This window comes from Mustela erminea, chromosome 16, assembly GCF_009829155.1.
Source record: "Mustela erminea isolate mMusErm1 chromosome 16, mMusErm1.Pri, whole genome shotgun sequence".
NCBI classification, from domain to species: domain Eukaryota; kingdom Metazoa; phylum Chordata; class Mammalia; order Carnivora; family Mustelidae; genus Mustela; species Mustela erminea.
The window spans coordinates 26,310,670-26,330,282 of NC_045629.1; the positions used below are offsets into that span (position 1 = coordinate 26,310,670).

The 19,613-nt window shown below is 41.9% G+C and overlaps 1 protein-coding gene and 1 long non-coding RNA gene across 4 annotated transcripts in view; one reads left to right on the forward strand and one right to left on the reverse strand.

The window, feature by feature from the left end:
- The window catches only part of JPH1 (junctophilin 1), an 83,361-nt gene that overhangs the window by 21,486 nt on the left and 42,262 nt on the right, over positions 1-19,613 (reverse strand). For all 3 annotated transcript variants that reach the window (XM_032315626.1, XM_032315625.1, XM_032315623.1), the window contains exon 3: positions 3,528-3,646. In XM_032315626.1, coding sequence (XP_032171517.1) covers positions 3,528-3,646 — 119 coding nt within the window. The remainder of the gene's footprint in view (positions 1-3,527; positions 3,647-19,613) is intronic.
- Positions 4,202-19,613, forward strand: part of LOC116574805 — a 29,622-nt gene continuing 14,210 nt past the window's right edge. Inside the window, exon 1 of the long non-coding RNA XR_004279493.1 lies at positions 4,202-4,338. This is a non-coding gene — a long non-coding RNA (uncharacterized LOC116574805). The remainder of the gene's footprint in view (positions 4,339-19,613) is intronic.

Sequence of the window (19,613 nt, forward strand, 5' to 3'; positions counted from 1 at the left end):
CCGAAACAGAAATGTCCTTGCCAGCTCAACTGCAGTACTCCAGGGTTTGGCCACGGCTTCTCTCTCCCCTGGATGATGTTTGGATGGGTGCTGCCAATATTTGCCTCTGTGGCCTTTTTCTTTTCTATACTACTTTGTGTGACCAATTGTTTAGGTAGTTTTAATACACTTAATCGGGTTATAAGGAAATCTTACTGTAAATATAGCTGTGCCATCAGTTATGATCACTTTATATATCTTTGTGCAGTCCCACAGGCTCATTTGAAAATTTAACCCTGGGAGCGAAATGTCATTTCTAAGTTCTTGGTGGAGGGTGACCTGCTGTGTCACTCATACACATGACAGTGATGGTCTGTGTGTAAATGTGTAATTATCTACATATACAGTCACATCCCTCTATTTGTATGCTTTCCATTATTTGTTAGAACTTAACACCCTTTGGGTGACAAGGCCTTCCCATATGTTTATAGTTTTTTCCTTAGTTTTTTTTTTTAAAGATTTTATTTATTTATTTGACAGACAGAGATCACAAGTAGGCAGAGAGGCAGGCAGAGAGAGAGGGAGGAGGAAGCAGGCTCCCGGCTGAGCAGAGAGCCTGATGCGGGACTCGATCCCAGGACCCTGGGATCATGACCTGAGCCGAAGGCAGCGGCTTAACCCACTGAGCCACCCAGGCGCCCCTTTCCTTAGTTTTTAACTGAACTGTAGAATAATGCAGTTTTGAACTAAAAGCGTTAGATTTAATTAAGATGGCAACTATCTGAAAATACTGCCAGCTCTGGGAAAAGCATTCAACACATAAGGTACAACAAACCTCCTTTACCCCAGGGCCAACAACAACGTCTATGCAGTACACATGCCTTTCAAACAATGGAAATATTTATATCTAAGATATGTAAATTAAATCAGCAGCCTGACCTAAAAAAAAAAAAGTACTTGAAAGCCCTTTTAGAAATGTCTATCTGATTTGATCACCCTATAAATGCGGAGTGGAAAGCTTGAGTTATGTTCCCTTGAGAAGATCAATAATACTTGGTACAGAAAAGGCTTTCTGTCCAGTTGGTGCAGGAAGAGTTGGCTATGGGTCAAAGGGGATTGCAGCCTTCCCCTCAGCCCTTGTCTTAAATAGACCCGTTGTCATCTTGTGCTACTGTGCTGTATTCATTCCTGATGGACAACTTGCTCGTATGAAGCTGGTATGTTAGCTAAGAGGGTGGCATTACATTTTCCCACAATATTTTCTTCCCTCAAATGCTTTTATGCCATAAAAGGCTTTTAAAACCATCTAATCTGGGAAACTGAGATGACCTTCAGTATCATTTACCTCTTGGTAACACCTAATAGAAATCTATAGGGGTCCTATCCCCCTCTCCACCCCGCAGACTTAACAACAGAACCTAGAAACTACCCTCTGCAGACAACAATAACAAGTTTGTTTGCTTCCAAAGCAGCCCAAGCCTAGGGCTACTTCACGGAGCAGCACTATCTCCTGACTAATGAGCCGCTTCCCCTGCCACTGGGGAGGGAACAGGACAGTCCTGGAACTCTGTGGCTGAACTCAGTGTGCAGCTCTCATACCCAACAGGTAGTGACCAACACACTTGGGCACCAGGAAGTGGGTGTTCATTTCAGACCAGAAAATAGTCTCTTCCTAGCAGAGGTCATTGCAAAGAGTTCCACTTTCTTAATAATATATGTATATGGTAGATGACTGAGATCTCATCCAGAGGTTTAGAAAGGAGGCACATGAAAGAAAACACCCATTATCACAGTTGTCTCCCTGGAGTTGAACTATTACAGAAGTCACTCTGAAAGCTCTATCACTCAGCAACCAGACGGGGTCCCTTTCTAGTGTTTCTCCTAAAAAAAAAGTCTTCTTGGGGCACCTGGGTGGCTCAGTGGGTTAAAGCCTCTACCTTCGGCTCAGGTCGTGATCTCAGGGTCCTGGGATTGAGCCCCACATCAGGCTCTCTGCTCAGCGGGGAGCCTGCTTCACCCTCTCTCTCTGCCTGCCTCTCTGCCTACTTGTGATCTCTCGCTGTCAAATAAATAAATAAAATCTTAAAAAAAAAAAAGTCTTCTTAACGCCATCTTTTACTGTCTTCCTTCTTTGTAGAAAAAAAAAAATCACCATGTCCTCCTTTCCTTCTAATTCCTCCATCCTTTATTACAGCCAGTTTCTAGCTTTTGTACGGATCTTGCTATTCCATCCACTTTGACCTGCCTTGTTCATTTGGTGGGTTCCAGGATTATTTACCTTACTGGAACCAAGCACAGCTGAGCTCACATGTTGCACAGGATGCTAGTTCTCTAGCTTGAGTTATAGAAACTAATGTGGAAAAATTCCTTATTAAGAAAAGATAAATGCTGATATTTATAGAAATTTATAGAACATGGATTTTTTTTTAAATTTTATTTATTTATTTGACAGACAGAGATCACAAGTGGGCAGAGAGACAGGCAGAGAGAGATGAAGGGAAGCAGGCTCCTGGCCAAGCAGAGAGCCTGATGCGGGGCTCGATCCCAGGACCCTGAGATCATGACCTGAGCTTAAGGCAGAGGCTTTAATCCACTGAGCCACCCAGGGGTCCCTAGAACATGGATTTTGATCTTTTTATCTAGAAATCTGTTCATCCCTCAATCACTGGGAAGATGCTGCTTCTAAAACAATGAAGAGGGTGCCTGGCTGGCTCAGTGGGTTAAACCTCTGCCTTCAGCTCAGGTCATGATCTCAGGGTCCTGGGATCGAGCCCCACATCGGGCTCTCTGCTCAGCAGGGAGCCTGCTCCCTCCTCTCTCTCTCTGCCAGTCTCTCTGCCTACTTGTGATCTCTCTCTGTCAAATAAATAAAATCTTTAAAAAAAAATACCCAATGAAGAAACATATATAAAAAATAATGGCTAGACTATTATAGAAAGGGAGGGAAACAATCTACTAAGAAACCATTAGGCAGTCAGTTAAATATTTTAACCTATTGATATTTTATAACATTTGAGAAGTAAATGATCTGGATTGATTTTTTTAAATGAGGTTGTCATTTTAATTTATTCTACCATGACTTGGATTGTCCTGTTAATAACCACAGTCCTTTGAACTTTAGTTCTGATCGATCAAAAAAAAAATATTCGTAGTAGTTATTGGTTCATGTGTTACTACAACTAATGGTATGGTTACAGGTGACTCTGAATTTGGGATGTTTGTTACACCACATGCAACAGGCACTAACATGCTAACACCATTTCTTAGAATCAGAAACTTCTTCTGGATTCCCTTCTCCTTTACTGGTATCAGCTCAAAGTTTATTGACAAGAGTCAGGAGGCAGGAAGGGAGAGACACTGGGGACTAAGCCAAATCTCCAGCACTTAACACTCAGCCTTCAAATACTTAGGACTTTTTGTACCTACTTGTTTTGCAGTATTGCTGGTATCCACGAAGCACAGACCTTTAAGGAAAAAGAAAAGGGGGAAAAAAAAAAAGGACCAGAGGCAGTACCCCTGCCTCTCCCACCTCTGGACAACAGTCTCACCTGGTTGGTAGAAGTCAGGTGACAGCTCCCTGGCCACCGCTCTTGCGATGTCACACTCCTGGCGGGCGGCCTGGGCAGCCTGGTCGGCGGCGTCAGCTTTCGCTCTTGCGTGTGCAGTCCTACACGGGGCACAAAGGGCGAGTCAGCAAGGGCGGCACCTTGTTAATTACCCACCAACAAGCACGCTGTCTGCAGCCTGGGGCAGAGAAACACTACTGCACTCATGGCCCCGTGCCTCTGCCTGCAAGTTTTGGGGTCCCTGTGCCGTGAGTTCTCTGAGGCCCACATGGGCGGAGGCCCACCTGTATGTTGAAAATAAAAGGCAGAGCAAGTTCTGTGCAGCTTGATGCAAAGCCTGGTTTTCAAAACTTCCTGGGTCAGATCTCCTGCTGACTTTGGTCAGCAGCCTCCCCTGCAAACCGGGAGACTAGAGTTAACAGCTAATGAATATGGTGTTCATGAGTTTAATTTCTGTGGCAGGATCTATGTAAGAATTTGATTAAGAAGGGTCTGCCCAGTAGCAGGCTGAATAAAGTAACTCTGGAAAAAAAAGTAGTGAAACTCTTATCTGTAGCCTTGATCTCCATGGTTAAATACTCCCTCTATGACTGATTCAAGGGACCAGCATGACATCACTGTGTGGTTGGGAACAGATGCCCACAATGGGCTCTCGCCAGCCTGCAGAAGCCAAGTGCAGGGTCTGCACTTAGGAATGTGCTCAGGATATTCGAAGGAGTCCACAGATGTTAACAGTCTTCCACCTGCCCTGGCCCATCCTCACTCATGAAACTTCTCTTTCCAGACGACTAGGGTGAGGGAGAAGGCAGCTGGGTAGAGAATGGGGTTTCTTATGGCAAGACACGAGAACTGATGTCCACCTGCCCAAGAACAGAGGATTTATAGGGTAAGACAGAGAACTCTAGGTTATTCACTTCCAAAGAAGACCTTGTCCAGTTAGTATTTAGATGATAATAATGGGTATCTATTTCTTATGATTTTGTTAACTTTCTATGCTTTTTCACTAGCACCAGGCAGGGCTACAGATACCTCTTAGTAAAAGCTCGATGAAGGTTTGAAAGAGGTGCTTACACCTATTTCAGAAACAGCAGGAGAGGAAAAGTTGGGAAATAAGGTTGTGCCCTAGCAGTTCTTAAAGGGAGAGAAAAGGCCGGTGGCAGCTGGAGGAGGCTGGCAGACCGAGTTCCTGGGACTAGCTGCTGGAAGGAAGCAGGGAAGATGGGGTCTGACCTGAGATTGGGGTCAGGGGCTAACTGCCTAACTGGCAGGAGGTCCCGTTTCCAAATTCTCCAACTACCTTCTCTCTTTCTGTGTCTTTTTTTAAAATTTTTTAAATATTTTATTTTTTTATTTGACAGACAGAGATCACAAGTAGGCAGAGAGGCAGGCAGAGAGAGAGAGAGAGAGGAGGAAGTAGGCTCCCGGCTGAGCAGAGATTCCCAGGACCCTGGGATCATGACCTGAGCCGAAAGCAGAGGCTTTAACCCACTGAGCCAACCAGGCACCCCTCTTTCTGTGTCTTTATGGGACACCTCACTCCTCCTTAGGACCTAGCCAACACTGGGGGCTGGGTGCACTAGAATGTAAGCTTCAGGAAGATTGGTCCTCTGCTATATTGCCAATGTGTAGGACACTGCCTGGCTCCTAGGATTTATTGAGGGCTCATTTTATGAATAAAGGAATGAATGATGCGTCTTTAAGAACAGCTGGTTAGTTACTTAAAAATGAACAGACTGACAAAACGATAGAGCTAGTAAAAAGATCGGGGGTTGCGAAGGGTTTGGGGTCGAAGTGGAGGAAGGATGAATATAGGTGGAGCCCAGGAGAAACTTAGAACAGCGAGACTACTCTGTATGACACTGTAATGGGGGCTCAATGCTATTATGTATATATCAAAACCCACTAGACAGTACCACACACAGAGTGAGTCCATTAGTCAACCACGGACTTTAGCTAATACTGATGTAGCAATACTGGCTCATCAATTGTAACAAAAGTTCCCATTAGTGCCAGATTTTCATTATAGGGGAAATGATGTGGGTGTGGGGAGAAGAGGGAACGACTCGGTACTTTCTGCTCAATTTTTCTGTAAATTTAAAACTACTCTAAGAAATGAAGTCCATTAATGAAAAATTAATGGATCAACTTTCCAATCATCAAAATTGTTATTTCTGAATCACAGAGGACGTTTCAGATTATAAGGTATCATGAAATGGAACTAAAACCAAGAGGGTAAGACCATATTCCTGAATAAAGGGCTCCCTTGTGGGAGCCATCGCTGCTGATGGGAGACACTTCAGCCCCTGTGGTGCGCCTGAGAACCAGTGGATGCCCTCTGTTATGTTCTTTCACAGTTTCTCAGAATCTCAACTCTTTTTTCCCAGAATGAGCTTCCATTTTATCTGCTATTTTTAGATAGAGCCTAATTATGTCTAGGCATCATAATTAATGAAGCCAGAGAGTACAGTTATGCTGCCTTATAATAAAATCTGCTAGTCCTTCAGTGATAAATTTATAAAACCAAGTACAAACAGTTTATTCTGTTAAAATCACAACACACCACCACATCCTCAAATAAGACGCTATCATTTATCTCTACCGCTTTTTACAATAACTGGAGAATAAACAAATACAGCTTAATCTTTCTGCAAATATATTCTGGAAGCACAGTGTCAGTCAAGCCATAACCTCTGTACTCTTTTACTTGCTCTTTCCTGTGAGACCCAACAGGGAGGGGGGAGCCTTTCCATCTTGTGCCCCTCCCTGTGTCAATGCTCCTATGCAGCTGGCAAGATGAGTCAAAACCACATTCAAACCCTAAGACAAGAGGTCTGCACGAGAGCTTCTGGTAGCCCTAGACCCAATGACAGGAAGTAGAAGAGAACAGGAACCCATCTGAGTTGGCTGTCGCCACCAGCTCTGTGCAGCCGGGCCACTGATAGGTCTGGATTTTGCCCGGGGGAAAATCTGGGCTTAACTCTGGCTCATATTAGTGAATTCCTGTGTTCAAATCCCTGGCTCAGCTCCAGAGCAACCCACGACCCCTTTATTCAGCCAAGTGGTAAGACATGCCTTTGTTCATGGGTTGGGGTGTGTGTGTGGGGGGGTTTCAGGCTGGTCAGTCTGGAGAGGACAGCTGCAACAATGCAAACCGGATACCCTGCTGCTGTAGCTGGTCATGTGGAACACACACACACACACACACACACACACACAAGTAGGAACATGCACGCCCAAGAAGCCTCCCACATGTTCAACACACTGCTGATATCCACGAGTGATCAGACCCTCACGAATCTCCAAATATCATTATCACATATACTTTCTCCCATAAAATGCAGTAAAAAGTAAGTAAACAGCAACATCAGCTGTCGACTTTCTGTTAGGGCCATATATATATTTATATATTTATTATCCCCCCAAATAAACCCAAGTTTTGGCTTGTAGAGAGTTACTATGTATGGGTGAAGAGGCAGGGAGACCTGAGCAGCTGGCTAAGTTCACACAAGCAGTTGGGTGAGTCCCCCCTGGACATAAGTCCTGCGAGGGTCACTTGAGAACAGCCAGAGCAGTAAATGTGAAATTTCTGGGTGTAAGGCATTCCCTGTACACAAGAACTTAATTTCAACCTATTTTTCCAATCCGTAATTTGATGGTGAATGCCTGAAATTATTCTTTAATAACTGAAATAGTTTTTCATGAACTCTCAAGTCATCTTACTCAGAAATAAAATAGTCTGCCTTTTCTGATTTTTCCTTTTTTTTTTTTTTTTAAAGATTTTATTTATTTATTTGAAAGAGAGTGAGAGAGAGCATGAGAGGGGAGAAGGTCAGAGGGAGAAGCAGGCTCTCTGCAGAGCTGGGAGCCCGATGTGGGACTCGATCCCAGGACTCTGGGATCATGACCGGAGCCGAAGGCAGTCGCCCAACTGACTGAGCCACCCAGGTGCCCCTGAGTTTTCTTAAACTTCGTAATGCTTTTACAAAAACATCTATGGACAATATATTGAATATGCCTGGCATATTCTCCTGCTAAAGTAACAAGCTGGCTCTTAGCTGTCTGTTGCAACTTCCAACTTCAATAATTTTTTTTTAAGATTTAATTGAGAGAGAGCAAGTGAGCAAGTAAGGGGGGTGGGGAGCAGAGCAGAGCGAGAGGGACAAGTAGACTTCCTGCTGAGTAAGGAGCCCGAAGCAGGGCTAAATCTCAGATCATGACCTGAGCCAAAATCAAGACTCGGACACTTAACCCACTCAGCCACCCAGGGTGCTCCCAACTTCAATCTTCTGCTCATCTGTCCACTGATGTAGCTGATGAAGATTTTAATTTAGAATGGACAATATATCTGTTAATGGTAAACTGTATATGATATTTACAAATTTTGCTATTTCTGCCTTTTTATATGTTTTCTTTCCAACAATTAACTGCTTTTTAAAAAATGTGGATTTTGATGTCTTTTTAAATTTGTTATATTAAATCAAAGTCAGTTTACTGGCACAATTTAAAATCTGACAGCAGAGCTGGTGATCTATTTGGTTAGGAGGCTATACACCTGATTTGCTTTGATGTCCAAATACTTAAAGAAGATTATTAGGAAAATTTAAAAATGACCTCAATTGTGCATAAGAATCCAAATCTCTGATGATGGCAACGTCATTTCCCAGTTCCTCAGGCCTACACCCTTCAAGTCATCCTTGATGTCCCCCTTTCTGTCACATACCACATCCACGGTCAGCAAATCCAGTCGGCATTACCTCAAAAACCAATCCTCAGTCCAGCCAGTTCTTGTTATTGTTGCCGTGTCTGCCCTGATCACGCTGCCACAACCTCTCATCGGGTTCCTGCAAAGGCAGAACTGACCTCCCGGCTTCTAGCGTCTGTTGACCATTCTGTTTCCCTTTTCAGTCTCCTGAAAATGCCTGACAATAGCTAACATTCCTTCCTGGGTTAAGGCATCATGATTAGAAAATGCAAAAAAACCAAAAACCAAACAAATAGAAAAAACCCACAATCTTTTAATCTTCTGAAATAAGAAAATGCCAAAAAACAAAAACAAAAACAAAAACAAAAACAAAAACATAACAAAAAAACCAGTTAGCCTTCCTTTCGGACTGTGACCTTAACTCGTTTATGAGAGACCCAGATTTGTGAAAGCCAATCACCTCGTGCATACAGTTGGCCTTTTAAAGAAGAAATCAGTCTGTGAAGCAAGGAGTAGTACTCTTGACAGGACCAAGAGAGGAGTGGCTGCACAGATCTCGGCTAAAAAACAAACATGATTTTGAGTTCCTGTACCCGGAAGAGACTGTTCTTTCTATCTTGATCTGGTTCTCTGATAAGTCTAGCCCAGCAAAGCTCAGCATGTGTTCCTCCCGCTAAAGCAAGGTACAGGCAGGCCCTCAGATGTTAGTCTCGACTTCTGAGTTCCAATCTTCTATAGCTGACTGATGTAGCTGATGAAGATTTTAGTCTGGCAAATGGTTAACATGTTACAGATTCTGTTAAATCTCTATTTTCAGTAAATTTGGTTTGGGAAGACTACTTGTTTTAAGTCCAGTCCTTACCATTTTACCAGTTTTTTTTTTTTTAACTAGTTTTTACTAGTGTTAATTTTCTCCCTCAGTTGGTTTCTTGTTTATTAAGAGACAGGACCTGGAATAGTAACTTCAGGATGGAATTCTTAGGTCCTGGTTAAAACAAGTTACATCATTAACAAAGAGTTGTCCTTTTCACAGGGGAGGAGTTCATCTCTTCCTTTTCTGAAAGTGGTATCAAATTATTTAGATATAAAATATAAACTAAGGAGCATTATATCCCCATTGAAGTTTGGTATTTGATCTTTCAAGGGCCGAAACTTTCACAGAGGCGTGATAATATACTGGATTTGAAAGCATTACCAGTCAGAGACGAGGCTGAGGCTGGTCTAGGCCACAGATGATTCTTGTCTATGAGATCAAAAGTCAAACCACATTACATTAGCGATCATACAAATCCCTTTGTAGAATCATATCATACCCTTGGCTTTTTATCAAAGGGAGAGAGGAAGAACCAAGATTCATATGAAGAATGTTTACGGATCTTTTGTAAAATGCCATCCCTTAGGTGTGACATTGTTATGTTTATGAAGGTTTTGGTGCCACATTCCTCTTAAAGTTTAATGTCAGAAAAAAAATGGCCTCTGCTGATAAATTTGTGTGCCTCCTTGGATTATACAAGGAGACCTACATAATCTATTACTTCTCTTTTTGTTAAGGCTACTAGGAATCTTGGAATAAAATTATCCTCAATCTATGTGCACGGTTATCTTCTGTAACTACATGGCTTTAACATTCTCCAGTGTCAGGAATGCTGTTATGTGTGTGAATCATAATGCCCTGCAAATCCTTTTTGGAAACTGGCAGGATATTGGAAAAAAAAAAAAATCACCAGATCAATAAGCTCTTGTTATACTAAGTTTTCTGAAGTCTAGCCCCTTACTGTGTTTTAAAGCTCAGGAACACAGGTCATAATTTAGGGACAGCAGATCCTATTTATTTTCAATTTCCTTCACAGGATTTTTTCTACATCCGTTTCCAAGCTTGAACCATAGGTCCTCATTCTTAGGTACTTTACAGATTTTATTCCATAACATTTGATCAAATTTAATAAGCTTAAAAGCTATATAGTCTCTGGATAGCCAGGTCAAAAGCCCATTTGTAATCCTCAGTTGGAAGAGAGGCCAAATGACTGGCTATCTACTACTTTATCCTGAGTTCTATACAAAAAAACATTTAAGGCATGTTTTATTCTTGAAATAATTTTTTTTAAAAGTCCTTTTTAATGAGGGTCATTCTAAAGTTCAAAAACACTACCATGAAATAAGACTAAAAATTCTCATTGAAATATAATCACCTGCAACTCACTGAATGGGAGAAAATATTGGCTGATCATTTATCTAATAATGGGTCAGTATCTAGAATATGTAAGAACTTCTTCAACTCAATGACCAATAAATAAATAAATAAATAAATCCAATTAAAAATAGGGCAAGGGACTTGAATAGACATTTCTTCAAGGAAGATCTACATACAGCCAATAAGCATGTGAGAAGATGTTCAACATCACGAATCATAACAGAAATGCACATGAAAATCACAATGAGATATTACCTCACACTAAGATGGCCACCATAAAAAAAAAAAAAAGTAAACAACAAGTGGTGAGAATGTGAAGAAATTTGAAACCTTGTGCACGGATGGAGGGAGTGTAAGATGGCACAGCTGCTGTGGAAAACAGCATGATGGGGGTTCCTCAAAAAATTAAAAATAGAAATTTCCATATGATCCAACAATTCTACACATGGGTATACAGCCAGAAGAAATGAAAGCAGGGTCTCAAAGACATATCTGTACACCCACGTTCACAGCAGCATTATTCACAATGGCCAAATGGTAGAAACCCAAGTGCCTCTCAATGAATGAATGGATAAGCAAAAATATGGTGTACACATAGAATATTATTCAGCCTTAAAAAAGAAGGAAATTCTGACACATGCTGTAAAACATGGATGGGCCTTGAGGGCATTGTGCTAAGTGAAGAGGGCCAGTCACAAAAGGACAAACGTCCAATGACTCCATTCATATGAGGTCTCTTGAGAAGTCAAGTTCATAGAGACAGAAAGTAGAAGGGTGGTTGCCAGGGGCTAAAGCAAGGGCAACGAGGAGTCATCATTTAACAGGTACAGGTTTGGGTTGTGCAAAATAAAAGGTTGCAGAACAAAGCGCATGTACTGAACACTACTGAACTGCACACTTAAAGATGGTTAGGATGATAGATTTCATATTATGTATATTTTATAATTAATAAAAATGAAATCTAGTACATGATATCACCTGATGTACAAGTATTTATGGAGCATCCTATGTGTCAGGAGGAAGTGAGGAGAAAAGACCAAAGGTTAGATTCTCAGATGAGAAGCTGCCGCACTAGTCTATGCCAGGGCACGGTTAAGTATGTAAGAGGGCAAGAGCTGGAAGGAATGACCCACGGCGTTTTAAGGGAAGGACTATCAGGACTTTGAAACATGAGGGCAGTCTTTATGTCTGTTTTGCCAGCTCTTAACAAAAACCTTGGAACAGGGATGTCTCAGCAAACACTTGTAAAATGGATAAATGGCTAAGAAGGGAAACATGCAAGATAACCCCAAGAACTCTAACTTGGTATCCAGATGAATGGCTTACTACAGCTAGAAGGAGTGCAGGTGGTAAGGCAAGACAGCTGGAAGGTGATGACAAATTTAGTTTTAGATGAGCAGGATTTTACATGACACAAGCATTTCTAGCTAGAAATACAGGGCTGCGATGCAAAATAAAGGTCAAGGTTACAAACAGGATGGTGGGCGTCAGGATCTCAGAAGACAAGTTCATAAAAGAGGGATGAACTCATCGGGTAAGTGAGAAACAAAAAGCAAAGAACTGAGGATAGAGACAAAATTGTCCTAGGGACGTGGAGAAAGAAAGAAGCATTCTAACTTCTTGTTCTTGGGTAAATCCTGTGCTCCTCTTAGGAGTTAAGTGGGGCCAGATGGGAACGCGTCTCTTCTCTGGGGCAGAGGCACTGACTAGCTCATTTACGTAGTAGTCCCTGAAATAAATGCAGTTGGAATCTGAGGAATGGATGAGTGGTCACTCCTGTCCTGTGTCGGAGAAAGGTGAGGGCAGGGGAGAGGCTGCTGAATTTGATAAGAACCTTTGAGAGGGCAGTTCTAGCAAGTAGCCCACTGTAGAAGCCAGACTGGGGTGGGGGGCTGGTGAGGAAATGGGCAGAGGAAGTAGAGGAAGCAGGTGTGGGCCACATGCTAGAGACTTTTGTCCCAGAAAGGAAGGAGGAAATGTGGACAGTAACCAGAAGGATTAACTGGGCCAAGGGAAAAGATGTTTTACTCTAATCTTAAGAAAATGAGAGCTGATCTTATCACTAGGTTGGTAGAAAGGTGTTCAGACAACTGGGGAAAATGGAAGAAGCCTTGAGAAGGTGACAATTGTTAGAGACCGGTCCTAGATGAAGCAAAAGGAAGGAAACAGGACAAAACATAAGAACAGTGGTAGGCTAATCCAATATTTTAAAGTTACTTGAAAGATCCTTTGAAAGTTCAGAAGAGACTGAGTGCTGTGGGCTTTGAGACCAGACATACCTGGGTTCATGTTCTAGTTTATCACATACTATGTTCCTTTAGACTCAGTTCCCTTACCTATAAAATGGGGAGGACATTACCTTGTAGTGTTCTAGAACTGACAGATGTGAAGTACTTAGTACTAACTTAGAGAGGGTATATAGTCAATAAATTGTCATTATTAGTCATGTGCCAACATTTAGGGCTGGTGGGAAGAATCTGGGGGGTAAAGATTTGGAATCAGAACCATACAAAAGTTCTAGGGAATGGAAACAAGGAATATTGGAATTGCTGAATAGGACCAAGAGGACCTGACTTCAGGTCTCCATGATGCTACGTCTTCCTCTCCCAGGGCTCTCTCTTCTGTGAGAAGCACAAACAGAAGGTAGCCCGGATGCAGGGTAGAGACGTGAGTGAGGAAGACCAGGATGGAATCTCGGGTAGGGAGAAAGGGTACACAGTCAGCGGTGGACTTTGGGCCAGGGGAAACAGCAAGGGTTGAGTTAGGATCAAGTGAAAAATGTTAAGGTGATTTGATAACTGTGAAGTCCTATCAATGCAGTTTACTATAGTTGTAGGTGCTTTTGTAACTGATTGAAGTAAGGCATCTGTCTTTCCTATGACAAATTTGTAGAAACTGACTTATTCTGACTAAATCTGGCATATTACTAAAGGGTCTATCTTTAATTCAAATTATCAACTCTTGGTTAAAAAAAAAAAGGTGGGGTAGATTTTTTTTTTTTAAAAAGATTTTATTTATTTGACAGAGATCACAAGTAGTCAGAGAGGCAGGCAGAGAGAGAGGGGAAAGCAGGCTCCCCGCCTGAGCAGGGAGCCCGACATGGGGCTCGATCCCATGACTCTGGGATCATGACCTGAGGCTTAACTCACTGAGCCACCCAGGTGCACCAGGTGGGGTAACTTATTTTAAATGGATGCATGTTCCATAAAACAAAACTAGATACAATTGCGACTATACTTTCTTTTTAGCGCTGTAACAGAAACATCCGGATGCGCATGGTACGAACTTTGCAACCCTTGGAATAATGAAGACCTGGGCAATGACAAGAATTGGCATGTCAGCACTGTTTTTCTCTCTCCATCAGTGTTGTTATAGTTCTTAACCTTTACCAGGGGTCCATTATGGGTACAAATTAAAGTATGAGTAAGAATTAGAGCAACTGAAGACGATCTAATGGTCAAAACACATGATAGAAGTCTGTGGTGTCTGGCCGAGTGACAGACTGACGAAGTTACTGGCTCACCGGTGGACCTAGTCTCCACTTACTGATGTCACTGCCCATTACACATACACCCTGGTGCTCAAACTATTCCATTAGATAAAATGTGTACTTTAAAAAAAATAAAGTGAACATCATTCACTCATAAAAATCACAAAGTCTTCAGAGTTATTCCTTGAACTCACAGTTGAAACACATTTCCTTAGGTAATAAAATAACCGTTTTCTATTTCCTATGACCTAAAATGGTTCCCTAAATATCCCCACTCTACCGAGTTTCCATTTCACTTTGTTCTCTTCAGATATGCTTAGAAAGTGAACAATAAGGGATCTATTCCTCTGCTGAACATCTGAGGCAGAACCATATGAACAACAAGAGCTGGCTTGGGGCTGGCCACACAAAACCGTTCTGCATCTTGAGTTCTGTCATGTTAAATGTGCATGTCTTGAAGCTGCAGTTTATGAGAGGCCTGCTTTGTGAGGAATGCTGGAACAGTAGGGATAAACAGCAGACCCTTGAACAACGCAGGGGTGAAGGGTGCCAACTCCCTGCATGGTCAAAAATCTGTGTATAATCTGACTCCCCCAAAACTTAACTACTAACTGCCCACTGTTGACCAGAAGCCTTACTGATTACATAAATGGTCAACACATTTTTAAAAAATAGTACATGTATTGTATTCTTACAATAAAGTAAGCTAGAGGAAAGAAAATGTTAATAAGAAAACCATTAAATATTTACAGTATTGCACACTGCATTTGTAAAAAAAAAAAAAAAAAAAAAATCTGTGTATAAGTTCAATGGTCCGCTGTGTTGTTCAAGGGTCAACTGTAGTTGTACTCTCAGGATATTGGTTTTAGTCACTTCATGTTTTCTTTTTTTTAAGATTTTATTTATTTGCCAGAGATAGAGAGAGAGAGTACACACAAGCAGGCAGAGAGGCAGGCAGAGGCAGCGAGAGAAGCAGGCTCCCCACCGAGCAAGGAGCCCGATGTGGGACCCGATCCCAGGACCCTGGAATCATGACCTGAGCCGAAGGCAGCGGCCCAACCTTGTAGGATTTGTAATTCAGTTGGTCCATTTATTTCATGCCTGGTTCGTGTCAAGGAATCATTCAATAGTTCAACTGAGAGTCCTTGACTGTTTTTACTTTAAATCTTTAGCGCTTGCTCCAACAGATACTGGGGACAATGATATAAAAAGCACAAAGGATTTGCTCTGATTTATGTTAACCTTCTGGTTTTGAGGAAGTGACTCTTGAGAGCTCTGCTTTACCAGACCGATGAAAAAACACAACTGTTCACTCGAAGGGCCTCTGAGAACTGGAAGGTACCCAGAGGGTAGTGGCCAGGCGGAACCCACTAACTCTCCTAATCTTTGGGGCAAAGTGGGTGACTATGTTGTAAAAAGGTTTCTGTATTACTACCTTTTTTATTTTGCTGTAGCAAACATTCTGTTATTTGTTTCGTCTTCTAGTTATAAACTTTTCTTTCTGCTATTTTCATTCATATCCATAGTTTTTATATTCATGCTTTCTCTTTGAGTCTGCTGCCCTCCTTATTCCTCTGATTCTTTAAACTTAATAGATTTATGTCTCCCATTGGAAAAAAAATGCTAATTTTGAGTTCTCTTCTTTAAATATATTTTTTTAAAAATCAGTTTTGGCTGACTTTCAAATGAAAATAACACAGCTCAGAAAACATCTCACTACAGACTATAGGAAAGATTTGGTTTTCATCAAGGGTATTCTTTAGCAGGAACATTTTTAGGTGGTGTTAAAAATACTACAGATTCATCCAACTCATAGTTGCCTTTCCCCAAATCACGGAATTAGTAATTAACGCCTCCGACTTTAAAAGGAGATATCAGAAGATCATCCAGTTCTTCCGGAATTCTTAAAAAGTTTTCTTCTTCATCCTCATGAGAATCTCAAAAAAATTTCTGTTGTAATTTTACCTGTATTCAGCATTTGATGTGTTAAACTGAGAACAGCAATTTTCATCCCAGTATTCGATAGATAAAATAATGGCTTACCCAAGGACATAGAAAAATGGAGACAGAAACAGATATATTAAACCAGGGTAACTGGTTTTCTGTGTTGGACCTTTCAATAAAAGTAACAGTACAGTTTGGGGAGGGGGTGGAGAGAGTTTTGAAGACGAATTATGTGTATCAAAATAAAAATGCACACTTCATTAGAGTTAGTGGTAGAAACACAAGGCAGGATTCAAATAAAGGGAAAAAAATCACCTTATATTCTAGCTCAAATAATAGGAATCTTTCCTTTCTGTTCCTGATAGAGTGATCTGCTTCAACCTGACATCCCTGTGGTGCTTACAATATTTGGAATATTCTGGACCAACAGCCAGTTGTCTGCCTATGCCCACTCTAGACACATTTTGATGAACTTTTAACCTTTATTTTTCTCCTCAGAATTAATTGACTCGGGGGCCTGGGATGCCATGCCTGTCAGTAGGATGGATGGACCCCTGCTGCAGCCACCAGGGAATGCACGAGCTGCCTTCCTTCCGGAACTCCATTCCTGAGGAGACAGATGCATTAACCCAAATGGAACTACTGCTCACCAATCCAAGACTCAGATCAAGTCCAAAGAATTTCAAGAAGAATTCCAGGCATGGAAGGAATGCCACACATCCCAAGAACAGGGGAAGATTTAGGAAGTGATTTGCATGAAATGAAGGATTTCCTTTCAGGCCCCCAATTCGAAATCTACTAATTGCTCTCTTACACCTGGGGGAAAGTCAGCCTGAACTCTGGAGGGACGGGGAGAGGGACCTGCCAAACTTTGCAGCCTGCTCACCCACCCCCCACCCCCACCCCTTAGCAGAGTGCTGTCCAGGTTTAGCACAAAGGCCTATACTTTTACCTGCTGCTTCACTACTTCCTGACAGCTGCTTCAGCGGGATGCCGGCTTCCCTCAGGGCACTGGGCTATACTTTCCAAGTGAGACTTCCTGATTGTGCTAAGGTTTAGGCACAGCAGGAGTACTGGAAATACTCCTTCCTGCCTTTTCAGTATAATCACAGTACCTACCGAAATGACAACAGAGTGGGTGAGAGTAGACGGTAGGACTGTGTTCTTGCTTGAGAACTACTCTGCCCTAATCTTTAGTAGGAAATGTGTAAAACCTCCTTGCACCTAAGGCAGAGAACCCTGTGGCCCTGACAGGCTCTGTAGGATTCTGCGAGAAACTGGCACGACGTATTTATAATTTTGGACCCAAATAATGCCGCAGCAGACACAAATGAAGTATAATACTTCATGTTCTCTGTTTTGTTCTGGACGGAAATGGGGACACAGAAAGTCCTTTGATTGCTTCGTATACAGTGGCTTTGGGTCCATCAGTTACCCTGAAAACATGAAGAACATCAGAGGAAGGAGATGCCTACGAGAGTCAATCATGATACACAAAACACGCCCAACCTCAAGAGACCTCCGTTCTCTTAGGAGTACGTGGGGACTCCACGGCCCTGTAGACAGGGCTGCTTCCAGGGGGGAACTAGGATGCCCTGGAGAATGGCATTTGTTCCACGGAGTAAGAAGAAGTGTCAGAAGCTCTTTCCATCTAAGACAAGGAGAGGGCAGTGCATGGTCGTCTGAGGCTGGTGAACAGCCTGCGGCTAGAATCTAGGCCCTCAGAAGCTCTTCCCAATGTTCAGAATGTCCTGCTGTTCCTTGTCTTCCTACTGACATGTCTCCAGGCTTCAGATCGCTTTTGGATTTGGTTCCCGAAGATAATCACCCCTGGCTTGTCTCTCCTGACATCTTTCCACGGCAATCCAAATCCTCATTTCATGATCAACTCCTAATATGTTCCGACCGCAACATATTGTACAAATGTCCAGAAATGCATTTAAATTATTTGCCACTCCAGGTGCGCATAGTTCTACTAAATTCTAAATATCATGCGCACTTTTCTTTCCTTACTTACTATATTTGTAGCGTATACCCCACCAGCCTGCTCTGACCCTTCTGCCATTCTGGCAATTCTGGTGGTGAAACTGAAGCTTCTTTTCCCTTAAATTTCTCTCTGGCAGATGATCACTGCTGGCAACAGTCAACTGTAAATATGAAGTTTCTCTGCAATGTTTTTCTGAGCCGTCACAGCAACAGCGGCTCAAACGAGCGGTCTTGCCTGGCACAGTGAAATAAAAAAGATTGACGCTGGTCTGAGAAAGAGGCTTCTGTCATATCCTGAGCTCTGAGATGCTATATAAAAAGTTAGCATAAGTGACATGCTTTAATACCATAAGTAATTTCACGCAATTTACGTTAAAATAGCTTTTCCATGGTGCTGGCATAACTCCAGAAAACAGCTTATCCACCTTAGTTCTAGAAGTCTGAAATTAACTTTTGGAACCAATCTTTTTCATTTTAGACATAATGGAAAGACCTAGGATTATTATTTTTTTTAATCTGCTTTTTAATCTTAGAAGTATCTAGCAATTGTAACTATCAACTATCGATTTAAATGCTGTAATACCAGGAATCTCTTGTATCACTAAACATTTCTGAAGTAGTGGTAAAGGTTTGCTTGGTAGGTTTAACTGGATGGTGAGATTTAGGGGAAAAATACACAAATATATAATATACACACATTTTAATATGTGGATGTCATAGTTGACAGAAATGTACCTCTGTACCAACAAAAGGTGAACATCATGAGTGAACCGCTTTTTTTTTTGTTGTTGTTATTCTCATTTGGCGCAAATATCTAACTGTGCTTACTGTCCTCTAATAAAACATTTTTTGTTTTATTTGGTTTTATTGATCCCTGGGAACCTGACAGAGTTGGAATTAAGAAAAACTAAAAACAACCAAACAAAAATTTTAGGAATAAATTATTTAACCAAAACACTAGCTGAAACTCTTATACTGACTACTAACACTGCCCCCTGGCAACTAGTTAAGCCAGGGCTGCTTATATTTTTAAATTATAATCTCATTATGTCCCACACCAGGCTCCTTTGTCAAAATAAGGCTTTATTACAGGGTTATGATGTAATTCAATTCACGGTTTAAAAATGTTCCTATGTCTGGAAAACCTAATTGTAATGGTATTGTCCTTGACTCTAGAGGAGAAATCATGAAACTGGAATCCAGTAACCAGATTTTAATTTCAAGTGAAGAATACGGCACATTTTAATCAGTCAGAAGCCTTACAAGCTTCTGAGTGTTTTTACCAGTCTTCTCTTTTATGCTCTGGGAATTTACATTGACCTGAAATTTAAGTTATGAAGTAGGACCCCGGGGTGTCCTATTTGCTGTTGTTATTCAAGCCTGTAGGATCCATCTCAAAAGCCCATGTCCCCCCGCACCCCCCCAATCCCTCAGCCATCTCTTGGCAAAGAGCACCCTTGCCTGCCATTTGCCACTTGTTCTGGGCTATTTTAATTCTGGACAAGTTGTGGTCGTGGGCTATATTTAAGTTGGCCTGCTCTGTGAAGAAACACGGCAAATGCACGTGGCACCTTTTCCCTTTTTGACGTAATCCAATTGTGCTCTGGCTTGGAGTCAAGCTGTGTGAGACTCTGAATCATACAGGTCAGCTTGGCGCCCACTCTCCACATCTCAGGTGCTTCCCACCCATGAGGTGGGGTGGGAGGGACCCATGGAGCAGCCACTGAAAACTCAAAAGCAAACTGAGAAACAGCA